Source organism: Lynx canadensis, chromosome C2, assembly GCF_007474595.2.
Source record: "Lynx canadensis isolate LIC74 chromosome C2, mLynCan4.pri.v2, whole genome shotgun sequence".
NCBI lineage: Eukaryota > Metazoa > Chordata > Mammalia > Carnivora > Felidae > Lynx > Lynx canadensis.
In genome coordinates, this window is record NC_044311.2 from 126,388,855 (window position 1) to 126,409,388 (window position 20,534).

Consider the following 20,534-nt stretch of genomic DNA (forward strand, 5'->3'; position numbering starts at 1 on the left):
TTGCTGATAATCCTCATTGCCTTTCTGTTAAAATGTTTGCATATTTGAAAGCTGGTCTTAGAATGTGTCTGCAGATTAGAAAACTTGTCTTACAATGTTAACTAGGATTTCCTTTTTATCTGTAACATCTTGTAATACTAATGGTCAAGTAAAGCCCATGATGACATATAAATAAATGTACATCCTGTATTCATAGTTGCTCTCTTTTGATGGTCTCCTAATTCTCATGACCTAAAAGTTAATATAGAATGTAAGTTTCAAGTTTTCACTAGTGTAGTATGGATCATAGGAGTGATAAAAATCATTTTGCAGGAAGCAGGAGAGACAGAATAGACCAACATGTATTTACGAAGCAAACAAGTGTTTATGACACAATGCAGATGATCCTCAAATACCCAAATTACATTACACTTTGCCCTTCTTCATGGATTTGGGATACTGATGTGTTGCTTTTTTTTTTTTTTTTTAATTTTTTTTTCAACGTTTGTTTATTTTTGGGACAGAGAGAGACAGAGCATGAACGGGCGAGGGGCAGAGAGAGAGGGAGACACAGAATCGGAAACAGGCTCCAGGCTCCGAGCCATTAGCCCAGAGCCCGACGCGGGGCTCGAACTCACGGACCGCGAGATCGTGACCTGGCTGAAGTCGGACGCTTAACCGACTGCGCCACCCAGGCGCCCCTAATGTGTTGCTTTTATCTTATGGCTAGGATTGACTTTAAATGAAAGAGAATAAATAGGAATATGGTTTCCTATTTATCTGTAACATCTTGTAATACTAATGCCCAAGGAAAGCAAATAACAACATATAAGTAAACACATGTCCAGAGCATGAAAGAAATTATCCTGGCTATTTTAAAGAGTTATATTTTAATTTTAAACTTACCAACTCAGGGGCGCCTGGGTGGCTCAGTCGGTTAAGCATCCGACTTTGGTTCAGGTCATGATCTCACAGTTAGTGAGTTCAAGCCCCATGTGGAGCTCTGGGCTGACAGCACAGAGTCTGGAGCCCACTTCGAGTTCTGTGTCTCTCCCTCGCTCTCTGCCCCTTCCCTGACCCTGCTCACACTGTGTCTCTCTCAAAAATAAGTAAATATTGGGGCGTCTGGGTGGCTGACTTCGCTCAGGTCACGATCTCACAGTTTGTGGGTTTGAGACCTGTGTTGGGCTCTGTGCTGACAGCTAGCTCAGAGCCTGGAGCCTGCTTCGGATTCTGTGTCTCACTCCCTCTATGTCCTTCCCCTTTCATGTTCTGTCTCTCTTTCTAACATAAACATTAAATTTTTTTAACGTTTATTTATTTTTGAGACAGAGAGAGACAGAGCATGAACAGGGGAGGGGCAGAGAGAGAGGGAGACACAGAATCTGAAACAGGCTCCAGGCTCTGAGCTGTCAGCACAGAGCCCAACGTGGGGCTCGAACTCACAGACCATGAGATCATGACCTGAGCCGAAGTCTGACACTTAACCGACTGAGCCACCCAGGCGCCCCTAAAAATTTGTTTAAAAAACATTAAAAAAATTAAAACTTACCAGCTCAAAATGTACCATCAATTCAAACTTTTAGTAAGTTTCTTCTGTGTATAGCAATCATTAAAATCACTACTAAATTTAGGGATATATAGAAAATATAGTCAGGCCCACAGTGAGGTATACATACACCTTGTATTGAAAACACACACACACACACACACACACACACATTTAACTTTTAAAATAATTTCTGAGATCTACTTCCAGGTGAATAAGTCATGAGAAAAATGAATAATTATGCCTGAGGACATCTGAAAAGATAAACTTATATTAAGCAGTTAAGCTCTAATAGGATTATACAAAGTAGTGATGGGAAAAAGAGGTATTTCAAGTAGAAAGATAATGTGTAAAAAGACCTGACAGTCTAGAAGTTCATGTTCTTTTGCAGAACAGGGAGTTTCCTAGTATGGCTAGATCTTATGGCTTATAATAGGAATGAGAAAAAAATAAAAAGCCTTCCTTAATGCCCCTAGTCAGTCAGACATTTTCTCTTCTGTAATTCCACAGAAATTGTATGTGGATTTTCACTGCATTTATCATATGACATGAAAAAGTATTTGTTGAAATATGTTTCTCCCTTTTAACTATGAGCTTAGTATATGGATATTTGCTGTTAATAATATATCTGATATGTTATAGAAATTCAAAGAACATCTCTTGAGTCAAAGAGTCTGGAAAATTAAAGTTAGAACCAGATTCAGAACGCTCTGTCTCATATGACTAATGAAAAAGTTTAGGGTTGGGTCATTTTTGCTTTCAAAATTTTTTGCTTTTTTGTCATTTTGTTACGAGGAGGTTCCTCCGAACAATCTGAATTTTCACCTTCTCGTCAAAATCGGAAACACTTGGCCCCCCGTGAGGTGGTAACACGCAGCTGAAGTTGAGTGGCGGCTGCCACCTTTCACGGAACTGTCTCTGCACATGCCACAGTCCCCACCTCTCCCTCTTGTCCTCCACTCAGCCCATTTCATCACTTTATGTTATCTGCTTGGCTGCTGCAGACTCGTCCGTTCTTCCCTCTCCTTTGCTGCAGTGCAGGGGACTACCAGTAAACAGCGCATCCTCAGGTATGTGTTTTAGAAATATGTTTTGGCAGCTCTTGGAACTATTTAACTGTAGAAGTAGGTCAGGTGGTAGCATATTCTAATGTCAAGTGTTTAGCAGGATTCTAAACTAGCTTTATATGCTTGATAAAAAACATGTATGTATATTATTGTTCTATAATGTCCTTAGGAGAATAAAATGGGTTTTATTGTTAAAGACAGAAAGAAATTTGGCCCCAAGGTGAAGGCCAGCTTCTTATGTCATGGCAGGGAAGAAAATATTGCAAGTTGTCCATAGGAAATAGACTTAATTGTAAAACTGAGAAGTATGATTTTACTAAAAACTATGCTCAGCTTAGAGGTGATGAAAATCATTTTGCAGGAAGCAGGAGAGATAGAATAGACCAACATGTATTTACAAGCAAACAAGTGTTTATGATACAATGCAGATGATCCTCGAATACGCAACATACATTACACTTTGCCCTTCTTTATGGATTTGGGATATTTTTGGCAGATTGTTTTTTTTTTTTACATTATTCTCCGAATATAAAAATCACATAGTACAGGCTAAGTAGGAAAGATGATTGTTTACCACTCCCTTTTTTTCAGAGGTATTTTTATCATGTCTTACCAGCATATATTTATATATCTAATCCTTTCTCCAGGATGCTACATAGAGTTTTGCGGACAAGTGTTTTTTCCTTCCTTTCCTTAACAACACCTCTGGTTGAAAGGTGTGTTTGCAGTGCCAAAATTAAATATTCGGGTTCGTCAAGTACTATAATCTGTGGTACAGAAATGGGTAGGTGGGAAAATACTGAAATCTCAGCTTTTTCTTGTTATCAGGTTATGAAAAATGTTGACAAACATTTGGAAGAAGTGAGAGCTGGCAGGAGTGGGTTAGGAACTGGTAGCTGCAGAAAGACCAAAGAAAATTGTCAGCTTCTCTCTCTCCTGACATTTTGCTTATGTATAGAGGAAGGGTTTATATCCCTCCTATTTTTTTTAACATCCCTGCATAATTCGAATGGAGTGCCTGATGAGGACGTACCTGCGTTTTGAAAATTTATGGGGAAAGCAGCATTTTTGCATTTCTGCTAAATGAAATGACAGGATTGGCTCCAGGTTTCTATTCCCAGCAAAAGCCTCAGGTTCGTCTGTGACAGGACTCTCCATAGAGGTTATTTTTACCTGGCATGGCTGTGCTGTTACTGATGCTGCTGCTCTCGCTGGCAGAAATAACTTCTCCTGTGGGTGTCTCGGGCAGAATGAAAGCTGGGTCAAGGTGGAGAGGTGAAAAGAATCGTGAGTAACCAGGAATTTTTACTCTTGGTGCATTTCTTTCTCCTTTATATTTTAGAATGTATCGGATCTGCCTAGCTTTGCAGTTCACAGCATTTCCAAGAGGTTGTTTTAAGACTTAAAAATAATTTTACACATTAAATATGCATGCAGAATAAATGGGCTCCACCTTCCATAGGCTCCACACATCTGCAATATTGTTCTGTATTTCATTGCAAGACTTTTGCTTGGCTTTCTTCATTAACTCTTACAATTCCTGACACTTGTAAAGACTGAGCAGATAGATCCAAAGGCCATGTATGTAAATTAACATTACCTCTTCTACATAAAGTTCAAATATGTTGCTGACATTTGTTGATATTCAAGTACTAGTTGTCTAATACGATTCCTACATCTAAGCATCCTGTTTTGAGGGTAATAAGGAAGGAAAGTTAAAAATAGCAAATGTCGTAGGAACTCTGATTTGAATAACTTAAGAGTTGAAGCTTTACAGTCGGGAGTTGCAGGTCGATACATGGATCACTCTGTAGAGTCAGTAAGTCCTTTATTCTGTGCCTATGAAAATGCAAGACCTCCACAGTTTCACCATTACATTTGTTTATGTACTTAAGGCATATAGAGTTTACATTACTGTTATAGTTTTATAACTGAATCTGTTTCTGGTATCATTGGAAGAGAGGGAAATGCATTTGACATTTGTTTCCCTCTGAGCTAATTGGCCAAATTCAGCCACTGTCCTTTCTCCTTTTTACCATCCTATCAGCCACCACAGACCCCACTTCTGTGTGTGTGTGTGTGTGTGTGTGTGTGTATGTGTGTAGAAAGCTTACACATAGATTTATTCATCTTATCCAATTTTAGAAGTAGAAGTATTCCTCTTCTCTAAGTCTCTTGTCAAAAAAGAGATGTAGAAACAGACCCAGAAATCTGGAGGATTACTTCTTTTACATGTCATTGAATGCTCGTTGGAGGCATGCCGATGAGCCTATTTCACTGGAACTTACCCCAGAAGATTCTAAGTAACCTTAAAGCTAATTGCTAAGCTGTGTCTTTTGCTTCAGTCGTGTCTTTGGCCAATTTGTGGTTCTGTTTTACTGACTTGAGTAGGACCTGGAATGTTCCGATCGAATGATCAATGAAAACCGGAAGCTACACACAAGCTGGAAAAGTTACAAATTTAACCACTTAGCTTCCAGTCAAATTTCACAGTAATCAGTTATTACTGGCATTTTGTCTTCCTTTCTCTTTTTTCCTTTAATCTGTCTCTTTTTTTTGCCTCTTGTGATTTATAAAAGGCTTACCTAAGTGTCCGATATTTACAAATAGGTTATTGGTCTTATTGATGATTTCTTCTCTGGTAATGTTCTCCCTCGATGTTCTAAGGTGGGACCGTGAAGTTTAAATTTTGTATCCCCACTGGAGAATTCTAAAGGAGGAATTCACTTTTCCCCAAAGTCCAAGACACATCTGTTTTACTTTATACCTTGGACTTAAATCTAATCTATTCCATAATATTTGTTATAATTTTTACCTGTCTAGCCTGATAGGTTTATAACATTTTCATATCCATTATATGGTAGTATATCTACAGTAATCTCATGATTAGCAAGGATACATATGAATACTTCCATTTAAAAAAGAGGAAACTGCTATACCAAAAAGTTAAATGACTGACTCCAGAACATTGACCCAGTTAACTTACAGACATAGCTTTATAACAGAAGTGTTTAGACCTCTAATTCAGCACGCTTTCCACTGTGTACAGCTCCTTAAGTAAACCAGTTGACACTGGAAAGCCCATATACCAATTCCTGACAGAGCTTTCTGTCCATTTTTAAAACAATATCCTCAAAATGAATCAGAGGATATGCAATATGTTACTTTTTCTTGGAGGCACTCTCAAAGTCTTCTTTCTGGTTGGACAAGAAAAAGATCTTTATGGGACCAGTAGCAAGCTACAAATAGCAATTTTGAGAATTTCTAAAATTAAAAAAAAATTTAGGAAATAATGTTGGAAAATATTGAGGATGAGGCTATGGTCAGAAAAAAAATGGGGATGGAATTATGATGTACTAATTACTGTTAATATAGAGGTACACTTTTCTGTTTTTGGATTATATGACATCTCAAGAGGCTATTAAGCTATAATTTCCTGTATTATGATTGCTATGGTAGTTTCCAATGCAAAAAAAAAAAAAAATCAAAACCAAACCAAAACCCCAAACAAAACAAAAACCAGAGGAAAATACAAAATCTTAAACTCTTGTCTTCAACACTTTACTTTTTAGATAAACCTCTGGGAAACACAAAATTGAGTAATCTAACCACACCCTTGCTTTGCATAGTTTGGATGAGGAGAACAGAGGCATTTCACTGAGAATTTCTCAGCTAAGAGAATACCTGTGAAGTTACAGGCCAATTGATTCCCAATATGAGTAAATTATGATAGAAAGCTTATATTCAACTTAATCTCTTTCAAGGCAATTTGTGACATATATTTAAAGGGATATTACACTCAATGAGCATTTACTTAAGTAAATGGACTCTTCAAAAATACCTATCAAATTTGAGAGTATAGATCAGTATGTGTGTTTGTATGTGTGTGTGTGTGCACATACATGCGTATATATATATATATATATATGCACATAAATATATATATACACAACCATATATATTCAATTCTTTAGAATATGTACAATTACTGAATATGGTCTTATTCTTTGACAGAAAGTATTTATCTTCCAAAATATCCATCAAACTATTATTGCAACTAATATATAAATGTAAGCTATAGGAAGAAAGGTATATAAATATAGTAGATCCTGTAAAACATAATCATTTTCACCATTAAAAGTGAGTTTTGGGTGACTGGCTGCTCAGATGGTTAAGCTTCTGTCTCTGGATTTTGGCTCAAGTCATGGTCGAGCCCTGTGACAGACTGCACGCTGACAGCTGGAGCGTGTGTAGGATTCTCTCTCTCCCTCTCTCCCTGCCCCTCACTGGCTCCTGCTCTCTCTTTCAAAATAAATAAACTTAAAAAAAAGAAATCCTCAAAGTTTTTGTTTTTTTTTTTTTTTTTTTTTCAACGTTTATTTATTTTTGGGACAGAGAGAGACAGAGCATGAACGGGGGAGGGGCAGAGAGAGAGGGAGACACAGAATCAGAAACAGGCTCCAGGCTCTGAGCCATCAGCCCAGAGCCCGACGCGGGGCTCGAACTCACGGACCGCAAGATCGTGACCTGGCTGAAGTCGGACGCTTAACCGACTGCGCCACCCAGGCGCCCTAAGAAATCCTCAAAGTTAAAAAGAGTTTTCCTTAAGTATTATTATTATGTAAAATATTGACCTTTTTTTTTTTTTTTTTTTGTTTTGTTTTTAATTTTTTTTTTTCAACGTTTATTTATTTTTGGGACAGAGAGAGACAGAGCATGAACGGGGGAGGGGCAGAGAGAGAGGGAGACACAGAATCGGAAACAGGCTCCAGGCTCCGAGCCATCAGCCCAGAGCCCGACGCGGGGCTCGAACTCACGGACCGCGAGATCGTGACCTGGCTGAAGTCGGACGCTTAACCGACTGCGCCACCCAGGCGCCCCAATATTGACCTGTTTTTAAAACGCTTCTGAAAGCTTTTCTCTGAGACAAATTTTAAAATAAACATATTCACTATTTTTTTAAAGCTGCCATATCACCCATGGAAAAGACTGGCTCATAGTCATAGTAGAATAGATAGATAGATAGATAGATTTGAACCTTTTTTTTTTTCACTGCAAAAATGTGATTTTAGTAAAGCACAGGGACATGACCTGTGGGCAGAAAGAGCTGCCCCATAGATGTGATCCTTTAGATTAATTTAGCAAATATTATATATAAAGAAAAAAATAAATCTCTACTTTACAGAACTTCAACAACAATATGACAAGGAAAAGAAACAGAACATTTCACTATACATCAATGGTTAATGATATATATACCCATCACCCATTTAACCCACCCCTAACACCCAATGCCATCAATCATCAGTGTGTTCTCTGTATTTAAGAGTCTCTAATGGTTTGCCTCCCTCTCTGTTTTATCTTATTTTTCCTTCTCTTCCCCTATTTTCCTTTCCTTCCCCTATTTTCATTTGGAAGTTTCTCAAATTCCACATATGAGTGAAATCATATGACATATGTCTTTCTCTGACTGACTTATTTTGCTTAGCATAATACACTGCAGTTTCATCCATGTTGTTGCAAATGGCAAGATTTCATTCCTTTTCATCACTGAGTAGTATTCTGTTGTATATATATATATATATATATATATATATATACACACACACACACACACACACATATATATACACACATACGTATGTGTGTGTATATATGTGTGTGTGTATATATACATATACATATACATATACATATACATATACATATATATATATACACACACACATATATACACACACATATGTGTGTATATATGTGTGTGTGTGTGTATATATATATATATATATATACACACACACATATATATGTATACATACACATCACATCTTCTCAATCCATTTGTCAGTTGATAGACATTTGGGCACTTTCCATAATTTAGCTATTGTTGATAGCACTGCTATAAATATTGGGGTGCATGTGCCCCTTCAAATCAGGATTTTTTTATCCCTTGGATAAATTCCTAGTAGTGCAATTGCAGGTCATAGGGTAGTTCTATTTTTAAGTTTTTGAGGAACCCCCCACACTGTTTTCCAGAGTGGCTGCACCATTTTGCATTCCTACCAACTGTACAATAGGGGTCTTATTGATATACATATTTTTTTAACCTACCACATCAATATTTTCAAATGAACTCTCTACAGTTATTTTTAACCATCTACTCCTTTTCTTCTATCAGTAGGCACAGGTCAAATGTTTCTTATAGTATTTCAGAGTTGCAAAATTTGTGAAATACTATGATTATTCAGGGCAGCATCCTTCAGAGGTGCTTTGAAATCATTTAAAATAAATTTTTAAAAGCTTAACACAAAACTTGATACTATTATTCTGTCTCCAATTTTATGTTCATCTTTGCCACTTTATTGAAAATATCATACACTACACAACCCCATAACTGCTTATTACTACAAACAGTTCTTTTTTATTTTTTCATTTTTTTAACTTTTATTTATTTTTGAGACAGAGAGAGACAGAGCATGAACTGGGGAGGAGCAGAGAGAGAGGGAGGCACAGAATCGGAAACAGGCTCCAGGCTCTGAGCTGTCAGCACAGAGCCCGACGCGGGGCTCAAACTCACAGACCGTGAGATCATGACCTGAGCCGAAGTCGGACGCCCAACCGACCAAGCCACCCAGGCGCCCCACTACAAACAGTTCTTAACTCTTCTTTGAGAGTACCAGTTTTGTAACACTATGAGCCATTCAAATAGGCTTACAATTTTTTTTTTTACCGACAAACGATGTTTCACCATTTATTCTTTGTCTCTTTTCTTCCCCAACTCTTCACATTTTATGAATTTTTGAGAAAAACCTCTTGTAAATAAGTACCATGTTCAATGATTTAAAATGGCCTATAGCTGTAATCCACAATACAAAGTGACAGAAGAGAGTCTTCGCTATTTCTCGTTCCCCTTTTATAGTCAAAGAGAAGATATTCTTGCAATGTGGATCGGGCCATGAGGTTGATCCCCCCAAATCAATAGACTTATGGTGAACTAAAGTATAAGTAGTAAGTTACCTCCAGTCAAAGATTAGTATCCAAGATAAGCTCAAGCAGCCTGAAGCTGACAGCACAATGCAGGCAACTGGGAAACCTGAGAAGCTGATAGGATTTGCCAGGGAGTAGCCACAGGGGTGACTGGGGCCTATCAGAGAAAGAGCATAATGTGCTTCCTGGAAGATGAAAAGGCCCATATGTCATAACATACACCTGACACTTTGCAGAACAGATCTTCCTTTCTGCAACCATGTGAGTTGCCAGTTGCAGTCCTAGGGTAGAAATCACATGCACTATGTTAACAGAGTTCATGGTACTCAAGAGGATTATCTTTTATTGTGATGCTTTAAAAATATACCGTGTGCCATACTGAAACTCTGGAAAATATACCGCCTTTCATTTTTATGGAGAACAATATACCGTTGCCTATCCACGGTCATCTGTGGTATGGCATTTTTGGAGGAACTAGTGTCTTTCCTACCATTAATTAGTTGTAAATTATAGCTGAAATCAATAATCATAATTTCAGTGGGACAATTCAGACACTCCGTTCAACGCAAGGTGATAAAGAATCATTTGGATATGTAAGCTATTATTTTTTAATAGAAGAAAGGCACAGTAAGTCTTCTTTAATAATTATAGCAAGAGCAGAACTGGAATAAAGTGGATTTGACTACACATATCTGTTTTGTAATTTTTTTTTAAGATAAGATACATTTGAGCTGAAGCCATTCATCATTTAGTAAAATAATATTTTGCAAAAATACCACAAATTTCATTGACCTCTAGTTTTATTAAATGGTCATGGTAAGTACACACCTTATAGATGACAAAACTCCTAATGTAGCAACACAGGTCTGTTCGACCTTTGTACTTTCCCATTTGGTCAATACTTGATTGTTCAGAAAATCAAGTTTAACTGGCGCTGACATATGACCTGCGTTCATTGGCTGACACCACATCATTGTATCTACCCCCAAGGAACTCGGAGACTGTAGCAACATAAAAACAACCTTGTTTCATCCCATTTCTCCAGATTGCTTGCCTCTTGTCTGAAGAGGAATGCAAATACTAGATGACGGATAAGGGTTTTTACCCTTAGCTAAGTTTGGAAGACTGATGTGTCCACTTGGAGCTTATTATTTTCTAGTTTGTATTGCACTGAGCCTCTAACACACAGTGAGGGTGGATATGGTTGTTAATATATATGTAGACAAGGTAGAGGAGGCAACGCTTATAGAAGATGATTTTGCCCATAGTTGTATCGCAGAGGTCAATAACTTACAGCCGTAGCATATGAAGGGAAAGTAAATGCCTTGATTGTATGCATTCCGATGAACTTTGTCGCCTACAGGTCCTTTAGTCTCAAATCTGGGGACTGGGAGAAAGTGCTCAGCTGTTCCATAGATGCTTAAGAAAACAGCTGAACTCAGCTGTCACACACACAAATAGAAAAGCAGTTTTCCAGGTAATCCATTCTCAAACAGTTACACATTGAAGGAAGCAGGATTTCGAAGTAAACAACACCTTGGACTTCATTTTGATAAAACTAATAGAAATTAAATGTGTACAGGGGCGCCGGGGTGGCTCAGTCGGTTAAGCGTCCGACTTCGGCTCCGGTCATGATCTCGCGGTCCGTGAGTTCGAGCCCCGCGTCGGGCTCTGTGCTGACAGCTCAGAGCCTGGAGCCTGTTTCGGATTCTGTGTCGCCCTCTCTCTCTGACCCTTCCCCGTTCATGATTTGTCTTTCTCTGTCTCAAAAATAAATAAACGTTAAAAAATTAAAAATAAATAAATTAAATAAATAAATAAATAAATAAATAAATAAATAAATGTGTACAGATACTATAAAATGGTGAGTAATCCAACAGAATGAACAGGATGAGTACAACCTCAGTTTTGGTAAGTCCAGTGTCCATCCCAGCTTTTGCTCTAGAGAAATGATCCTCAGGTATTCCACCATGATGATTTTAACGAACTCCTCTGTAATTATTTCAGATAAAATGTTTTGGTCCTAACAAATTTATGAACAATTTTGAAGAGACTAAAAGAAGGGAAGGCTATAAGATCCCCCCCCCCTCGTCTTATGGTACAAATGTGAGCCAACAAATTGGGCTATGTACCTTATTTCTGTCAGTTGACTACTATTTTCCAACTGACTTTGATTTTAAAATTAAAGATTTGAAATCATAAAAATTTAGCCCAAGGGTATCATAAAGCCACACCTAAAAATATAATGTCTTTGAAAACTTATTTTGAAAAAGAGACAAGTTAAAATTTTTACTATTCACTAGTCCTCCTAGAAACTACCTATTATTTGCCATTTGAAATTGTTCTTAGGTTACAGAAGTGTTAAAAATTTTTATGTGCTAGAGCTCAGTTAGTTTTGGACAGGGTAATGAAGTAGAACAGTGTGCCTAAGGAAATGTGGTGATGAATATATCATTGCTGTAACTTGTCCAAAATCCCTGCCAATGTAGCCACATTTTTTTCTATGAATCTGTTTAACACTCTCACCATTAAGATTTTCACACTATATGTCACGGTGGTGGTGTTTAATTAATGTAAGAAAATGCTGAGCAGACTCAAAAGCAACATGGTGTTGGTTCCTCTCTCATTTTTCCCATGAAGAAAATAATCCCCTAAATTATTAGCATTAACATCTCTAGCAGAGACAAAGACAGGGGGAAAGAATGGCGGTTCTTTATAATAAGAGATAACTGAAAAGTGGGTTGAAAGAGAGTGAGCAATAATCTGAAGACAATTAGGCAGCTCATTAACCTGAACCATTCAATGGTTAAGTCATCATAGAGTGACATTGTAACCTGAACAAAGTTTATAGGCTCTACCTGAAAGTTCCTCAGTCCCTGCCATGGCAATTTCTTCTTGGATAAATGCGGTCATTATGAAAATAATGATCAAAATCATTTACCATGAGAAGAAATACATGAGTTAAAGTAAAACAATGGTCGGTCCAAACCCAAATTTAATTTTGGGGAAAGCACTTAAATCTCCACTATGGGGGTGCCAGGGTGGCTCAGTCAGTTAAGTGTCAGACTTCACAGCTCAGGTCATGATCTCTTCACGGTTTGCGAGTTCCAGCCCCTCATTGGGCCCTGCGCTGACAGTGTGGAGTCCGCTTTGGAGCCTCTATCTCCCTCTCTCTCTGCCCTTCCCCCCTACTTGTGCTCTCGCTCTCTCTCAAAAAATAAACAATAAATAAACATTTAAAAAAACATTAAAATAAAACACATTTAAAAAAAAAGGAATCTCCAGTATGTTTCAAAGTCATTGTCATATGGAGTCTACAAGAGCAGGTACCCTGGAGTTAGACATACCAAAGTCCAAAACCATCCTTCTACCTCGATGTTGTGAGAACTGACATGATCTCTCTGTGTCTCTCTTTCTGTTAAGTGGAGATTACCATATGTTCTCTCCAACACGTTGTGAAAATCTACCCCACTGGTTGGGACGTTTTGGAACATAAATATTCTAAAAATGGTGAATCTGATTGTTGTGATTATAATTGCTTATTGGTATTGTGATTATTAATTTAAAATTTTTATTTCCTCCGAATGCCTCTTTATCTGTTGCACATTCATCTCTGTAACATTTATCAGCGGGAAGATAGCACTTTGCTGAGAGCATATTGCTTGATTGGTACAGAACCTGTATCACTATATGCCATGGGAAAATGTAACATAAAGATGGCGGTGAAAGAAAGGGTGATATCTCTCTATTCCAGTCTGTAGCATCGAAAGATGTTAGGGAAAGGACAAAAGAGAAAAATAATTAGGGTATATTTTTTTTTTAATTTTTTTTTCAACGCTTATTTATTTTTGGGACAGAGAGAGACAGAGCATGAACGGGGGAGGGGCAGAGAGAGAGGCAGACACAGAATCGGAAGCAGGCTCCAGGCTCTGAGCCATCAGCCCAGAGCCTGATGCGGGGCTTGAACTCACGGACCACGATATCGTGACCTGGCTGAAGTCGGACGCTTAACCGACTGCGCCACCCAGGCGCCCCATGGGTATATTTCAACGTAATAAGAAATTTTCTCCGGAAGAAAAATAAAATTCAAGTCCAACTACAAATTTCATCTTTTTTATGTTTACTTTCTCTAATTCTCACATAAATTCATACGGTACTGTGGCATAAGTGCTGAGAAAAACAATTATCTTGTATTTTGAGATTTATACTCTCAAAACTTAATATAAAACACACTGACAAGGGGCGCCTGGGTGGCTCACTTGGTTAAACATCAGACTTCGGCTCCTGATCATCAGTTTTGTGGGTTCAAGCCCCATGTCAGGCTTTGTGCTGACAGCTCGGAGCCTGGAGCCTGCTTCGGATTCTGTGTCTCCCTCTCTCTCGGCCCCTCCCCTACTTGTTCTCTGTCTCTGTCTCTGTCTTTCTGTCTCTCAAAAATAAACGTTAAAAAAAAAATTTGAGGACGACACTGACAAATCGGTGATATTTCGTATCAAATGATTGTAAAAATCAAAAAGAGTCAAGATGTGGTTAACAAATACAAATTGGTAATCAGTTAAACAATATGTTATACACATTGCACGCACATACCCACCCGCATGTACACACACATACATATATAAAATCTGAGTATAACTATGGTTTATCTCCTGAAGAGTTACTTGAAACATCACATAAGGTTCTCATAAATGATGCCAGGATTAAATGTGGAAGAAAATTAGCGAAATTTGTATGTTCTGTTTTGCCAAAAATTCATTTTATTTTTATTGCTAAGTAATATATTTTCATTTTATATGCTAGAAAGTATTGAAGATGTTTTGGTTTTATTTGCAGAGTATCCATATTTATCACCCCCTCTTTTTTCTGACATTCATGATTAAGTACTAGGATGTGCTTCAGTGATCCTTGATTCAGCAGGGATTATGTTTGTGTTTACAAATACAGGTTGAATGGGTGTGAGTATTCAAAGTCACTTAAATTCTTTCAGGAACTTAATTAATTAAAATACCTCAAACTTAAGGGATCCTGTCTCTTTCTCTTCATCATCTGAAATGTTCATCTATGTAGGGGTACCTGGGTGGCTCAGTCGGTTAAGTGTCCGACTTCGGCTCAGGTCATGATCTTGCGGTCCGTGAGTTCGAGCCCCGCGCCAGGCTCTGTGCTGACAGCTCAGAGCCTGGAGCCTGCTTCAGATTCTGTGTCTCCCTCTCTCTCTGCCCCTCCCCCGTTCATGCTCTGTCTCTCTCTGTCTCAAAAATAAATAAACGTTAAAAAAAAATTAAAGGTTCATCTATGCAACATTAGACATTTTCTAAAGACCTTAATTTTCCTTCCTCTGTTGTTAAACATTCCTTATGAGGAACAAAGTAGACCCAACTCACATTTATAGTATCACTCTCAGGAAATTTTGAGGGGCATGTAGAACACTGAGGGGCATGTAGAAGGAAAATAAATCCATTCTTATACCTTTTAGCCTTTAAATTATAGCTAACTGTGGCATCTTCATATTAAAACCCAATTTAGCAACACAGTTTAGAGACTGGTCTATAATAAGTAAATAAATAATGAATTAATGGATACTAGGGCATTTGCTTTTTTTTAAAAAAAATCATTGATTCATAAAAACTAACCACTAAATAAAAAATATAATTTACAAATGATTAACTTTTAACAAAATAAAACAAAGCAAATGATTAACTTTTGACTAGAAACCCATTTTGAATTTTCTTCATTATCTCAAATTTTAAAATGAGTATATATATTTCCTCAGCTTTTAATCTGGGTTCTGGTAAGAATTCAATACATATTCATCAAGTAATAATTGATAACAGTGATATTTCTTCTCTTTTTGTCAAATTGTATTTCTAAAATTAAAATTATTTATTACAAGATGAGTGGGTTCAGAAAAATCTAAGGAAACTAAGGAAAACTAAGAGGATAACTTAGAACTATCTTTACCAAATCATCGACTTACTAAATAAACCTCAGTCACTTAGACACCAATTAGCCAAAATTCTAATATTGATTAAAGAAAAACAAATACTTTATGTCTTTATCTACTATAGTATCCTTATTTGTAGAAACATTTACTTAGAATATACATTTTGAGAATTTACATATTTTTGCCCATATGAGACCCATACTGTATAAATTGGCATATAGTATTCTAATATAAATGCTTGGAAATCAAGTTCTCATTCTTGGGGCACCTGGGTGGCTCAATCAGCTATGCATCTCACTTTTTTTTTTTTTCCAACGTTTATTTATTTTTGGGACAGAGAGAGACAGAGCATGAACGGGGGAGGGGCAGAGAGAGAGGGAGACACAGAATCGGAAACAGGCTCCAGGCTCTGAGCCATCAGCCCAGAGCCTGACGCGGGGCTCGAACTCACAGACCGCGAGATCGTGACCTGGCTGAAGTCGGACGCTTAACCGACTGCGCCACCCAGGCGCCCCTCATCTCACTTTTGATCTCAGGTTTGTGAGATCAGGTCATGGCCTCACGGTTTGTGAGATCAGGTGCCACATGGGGCTCAGCACTGACAGCACAGAGCCTGCTTGAGATTCTCTGTCTCCCTCTCTCTCTGCCCCTCCCCTGCACTCATTCTTAAATACTAACTTGTTATCAAACTTGAGAATAACTGAAAATTACTCTTGTTATGAAAGTTTGCCCTGAGGTTTGTAAAGTGAAGTAGCAGTAAATTAATAAAATAGAAGTGCAGAAAGTTTTAGTGTGTTAAAGGGAGTTGAGTTAAATGTGTTCACATAATAATTTTTACAAAACCTAAAATGTGAGGGTGGCTTGGGGGATTCATATACAAAATTTTATCAGATGTTGTGTCAAAAGAAATGCAATTAGAACATATGTTTCCCTGATATTATCAGTTGTTAAATATGCAGCCTGGGGTGTGTGTGTGTTTGTGTGTGTATGTGTGTGTGTGCGCGCGCGCGCACGCGCGCGTGTGTGTGCGCGTGCGCGCTGGGGGGGTTGTGATAGATCTATTTCTCATAGAGTGGTTCAGGAAATTCATAGAAAAACTTGGAAAAATATTTTAACACTTTGGTTCGTATGTATAGGAAATAATGTAAACTGTTGAATTTATTTTAACTGATTGCAGTATTTTTATAATTTAATAGTTTGGCTGAGAACTCACATTTACCATATTTTGACATAAATTTACATTTGGTGACATAATTTGGAGAACTGATCAGCACACACCAAGCTTTTCTGAATAAGTAGTTAAATATATAACCAGGGTAAATGTACACCCAATAAACTTAAGTATTATGAGTCTGCTTGGCAACACAAGGATCCAGTGTGAGTGAATCAGCAACGTAGGTCTTTAATATCATTTTTGGATCATGTTTGGAAAACACCTGTAAAAATTCTATCACAATTTCAAGAATAAAGGACAATGTCAGTGTGTTTCACAGTCACATTCATGTAATGTTCTATAAACAGAAAATGAAAATATCTACAGGTGGAAAAATATGAAACACCTTTTCATTTATGCTCAATGCAGTGAGCCCATGCTCTTCTGTCAACCTGAAATCATCAGGGGTTTTTTTCCTATTAAAAACAATCTTGATGATTTAAGGTAAGTTTTATAGAGTGTTAGATATGTGGTCATTTTCAGCTTGTAAGTATTTTGAGGTATTCTGGCAGTTCTCAGAGTGAACGTGCATATGCTAGAATGTGCATAATCAATCATCTTTGATTCCAAAATATGGGTTTAATCGGGATAGATTCACTCATTGAATAAATTAATAGACCTGGAAGAAGTAATAAGCATGTAAGCTCTGTTCCTATCAGAGGAAAGAATGTTCCAAAATTAGGGCACAGTAAATGCAAAGCGTTGACTATTTTTTTTTTTTATGAAATTTATTGACAAATTGGTTTCCATACAACACCCAGTGCTCATCCCAAAAGGTGCCCTCCTCAATACCCATCACCCACCCTCCCCTCCCTCCCACCCCCCATCAACCCTCAGTTTGTTCTCAAAGCGTTGACTATTAAGAGCGTGCGTGGCTTATTTGTGGGAGTGTGCCCGGAAGTCACTGTGCCTGGAGATGAGAGGGAGAGTAAAGGAGGAAGCCATCATGTAGGGCTGGATAGGCCAATGTAAAGATTTGAGATTTTACTCTAAATGGAATGAGAAGGCCCTGGAAGGGTTTCAACAAAAGAATGAAACCATCTGATACTATCATAGAACCGTTCTGGTTATGTATGCGCACAAAATTACAGCATCTCACATTTCTCTATTTAATATTATGTCAGAGGAGCTACCAGCCTGTATAATCACACATCTGGGAATGTGTTATTGATCAGAAGACCCCAGTGGGCAGGCCTGACTGGACTCTGGCACCATGACCTACACTCTTTCTTAGCATGAGCGATGGTTCTCAGTGGGGGGTGCTCTAGTCCTCTTAAGACAGATATTCTCCATGGAGAAAACTTTGACCACAAGAGTGAGAACATTTGATCATATGATGTAAAAAAAATCACGCTTTTATATGTATAGAGCACATCTATGTTAAAATGTCATTGAGAAAGCACCATTAGGATAAAGGTATTTAAAAGGTTCTTTGGGGGGTGGGTGATAACAACAAATGAAAAAATGGGAATCACTGCTCTTAGGGATGGTTCAGAAATCTGCATGGACATTTGTTTTTTGTAATTATCAAAGAGGATTGGTGTCAGCATTTAGTCAGTAGAAACCAGAGATGCTACGTGTCCTGCAATGCTTAGGGTGGATCTCCCAAATGAAAAATTTTCAAATAGCCCACTAAGAGTCCATGTAGGCAAAATTCTGGTTTTAATTATCCAAGTATAAAAGTTAATTCTTTTTTTTTTCCTTCCATAGTCATTCTTACTATACAACTACCTTATGGAAGGAGGGAAGATTTATTTATTTTGCTCAGATCATTACATCACAAAGGTTTCATTTTTTTTTTGCATTGGATTCAATAACTGTCACATCCACAGTGTTTATATAGGCACAAACATCTGATTATTTCACTTCTTCAATATATGACTTTTATGTATATTTAAATCCACATGATTTTACTAAAATTCATTTAAAATTTTTTTTCACTACATGAGAGCTTATCACATACTTATTTTCAGGACAGTAAAAAGTATACTTAATAGGGTGTACTGAACGGAAGGAAGAAGCAGAACAGGGGAGACAACTCTTGATTCTTCAAATTGTAGAAATGAAATGTTTAAGAAAAAACGTTTAATCTTATTCTTGCACTATCAGATAGAAATTTGGCAGAGGATAATAATAATTAAAAACTAATATGGAAAAGTAAAAATTGTTTCCTTTCTAAATACTAACCAACTGGTAATTGCTAACTATGATTTTTTTTCTTTAATTTATTAAATGGACCAGTCCTATTATAAATACTTAATCCATTTTAATTTATTTAAATTTTTCAGTACCCAGAAGGTTTTCCTGTTTTACAGACGAAGAGTATGAGGCACAGAGATTAGGTAACATAGTCCAAAGCACATTGCTAGGAAGTGCTGGCATTTAACTAGAACGCCCTTGGTTCAAGTTATATCGTTGTCATTTGACTGGTATCGGGCTTCCCCAGTTTCTGAACGCTTGTTCGGTTTTATGGAATATTCCAGTGCACAGTATCTCAGGCTTCCTGATGTTGCATGGGTCATGCTTAATTTGTCCAACTGCTTGCCTACTTGTTCATTTGGCTGCTCGTTTTGAATTTAAGGTGAAGTTGTTCATTTTTGTTTCATAAACACGTAAGGATTTTTTTGTCAAATTGATGTGTCTGATCACTTAAAGTTGGTCTTAGTGACTCTTTTCTGTCCAATACGCTGACCCTTTTCTGATGTTTCTCCAAAACTAGAGTACCCTGGGAGAGTTTTGTGTAATATCACAGATGGTAAAATATTTACCAACTGAAAAATAGTATTGATCGTTGCAGCAACACAGCTAATGAATGTGTCTAGTTTCTGAACAGCATGTTTGGCTGCAGTCTTTGGAGTCTATTGATTAAAATCATAGCAAACCCAACGAATGTGTATATGCCTTAAGACTTCCAAAATGCTTCTAAAGTTTTATAAACTAGAAGTATTCTTGCATAATATATTTGAAGAAATTACTGTTTCATTCAATATATTTTTAGTCTATTTTTCACAGAGAACTTTTTTTCCCTCTTTGGTCATCAGCGAATATGTTGAATGAATGACAGATGGACTGATATCTAATGACAGAGGGTTAGTTAAATAAATTGGAACATAGTCCTAGTAGAGTCCTACAGCAAGTAAAGTGATGTTATGAAGGTTTCTCCTTTATTAATAATATAAAAACTCATACTGTGATATGCAAGAAATAGGATGTAAATTTTTTATTTAGTGTACTTTCCAGCATATAAATAAAAGTGGATGCCTGCGACAAGAAAAATATTAGAAGGAAATGTATGTAGATGTTAACACTGATCGGAATTGTAAGAATATTACTTCCTTCTTCATATTTTGAGAATTTATTTTTTTTTAATTTTTTTTTCAATGTTTATTTATTTTTGGGACAGAGAGAGACAGAGCATGAACAGGGGAGGGGCAGAGAGAGAGGGAGACACAGAATCGGAAACAGGCTCCAGGCTCTGAGCCATCAGCCCAGAGCCTGACGCGGGGCTCGAACTCAAGGACCGCAAGATCGTGACCTGGCTGAAGTCGGACGCTTAACTGACTGCGCCACCCAGGCGCCCCATATTTTGAGAATTTATACAGTGTACATATTATATTGAAGGAAATAATACTTTGTAATTGTTTTTTTTTTTTTTTCCCACGTTTATTTATTTTTGGGACAGAGAGAGACAGAGCATGAACGGGGGAGGGGCAGAGAGAGAGGGAGACACAGAATCGGAAACAGGCTCCAGGCTCTGAGCCATCAGCCCAGAGCCCGACGCGGGGCTCGAACTCACGG

General features: G+C 37.5%; 1 protein-coding gene across 1 annotated transcript in view; it reads right to left on the bottom strand.

Moving 5' to 3' along the window:
* Window positions 1-3,724: 3,724 nt before the first annotated feature.
* Window positions 3,725-20,534, bottom strand: part of LOC116738298 — an 85,380-nt gene continuing 68,570 nt past the window's right edge. The window contains 2 exon segments of the mRNA XM_032594594.1: window positions 3,725-3,996; window positions 9,950-10,095. Of these exon segments, the coding sequence (XP_032450485.1) occupies window positions 3,725-3,996; window positions 9,950-10,095 (418 nt within the window).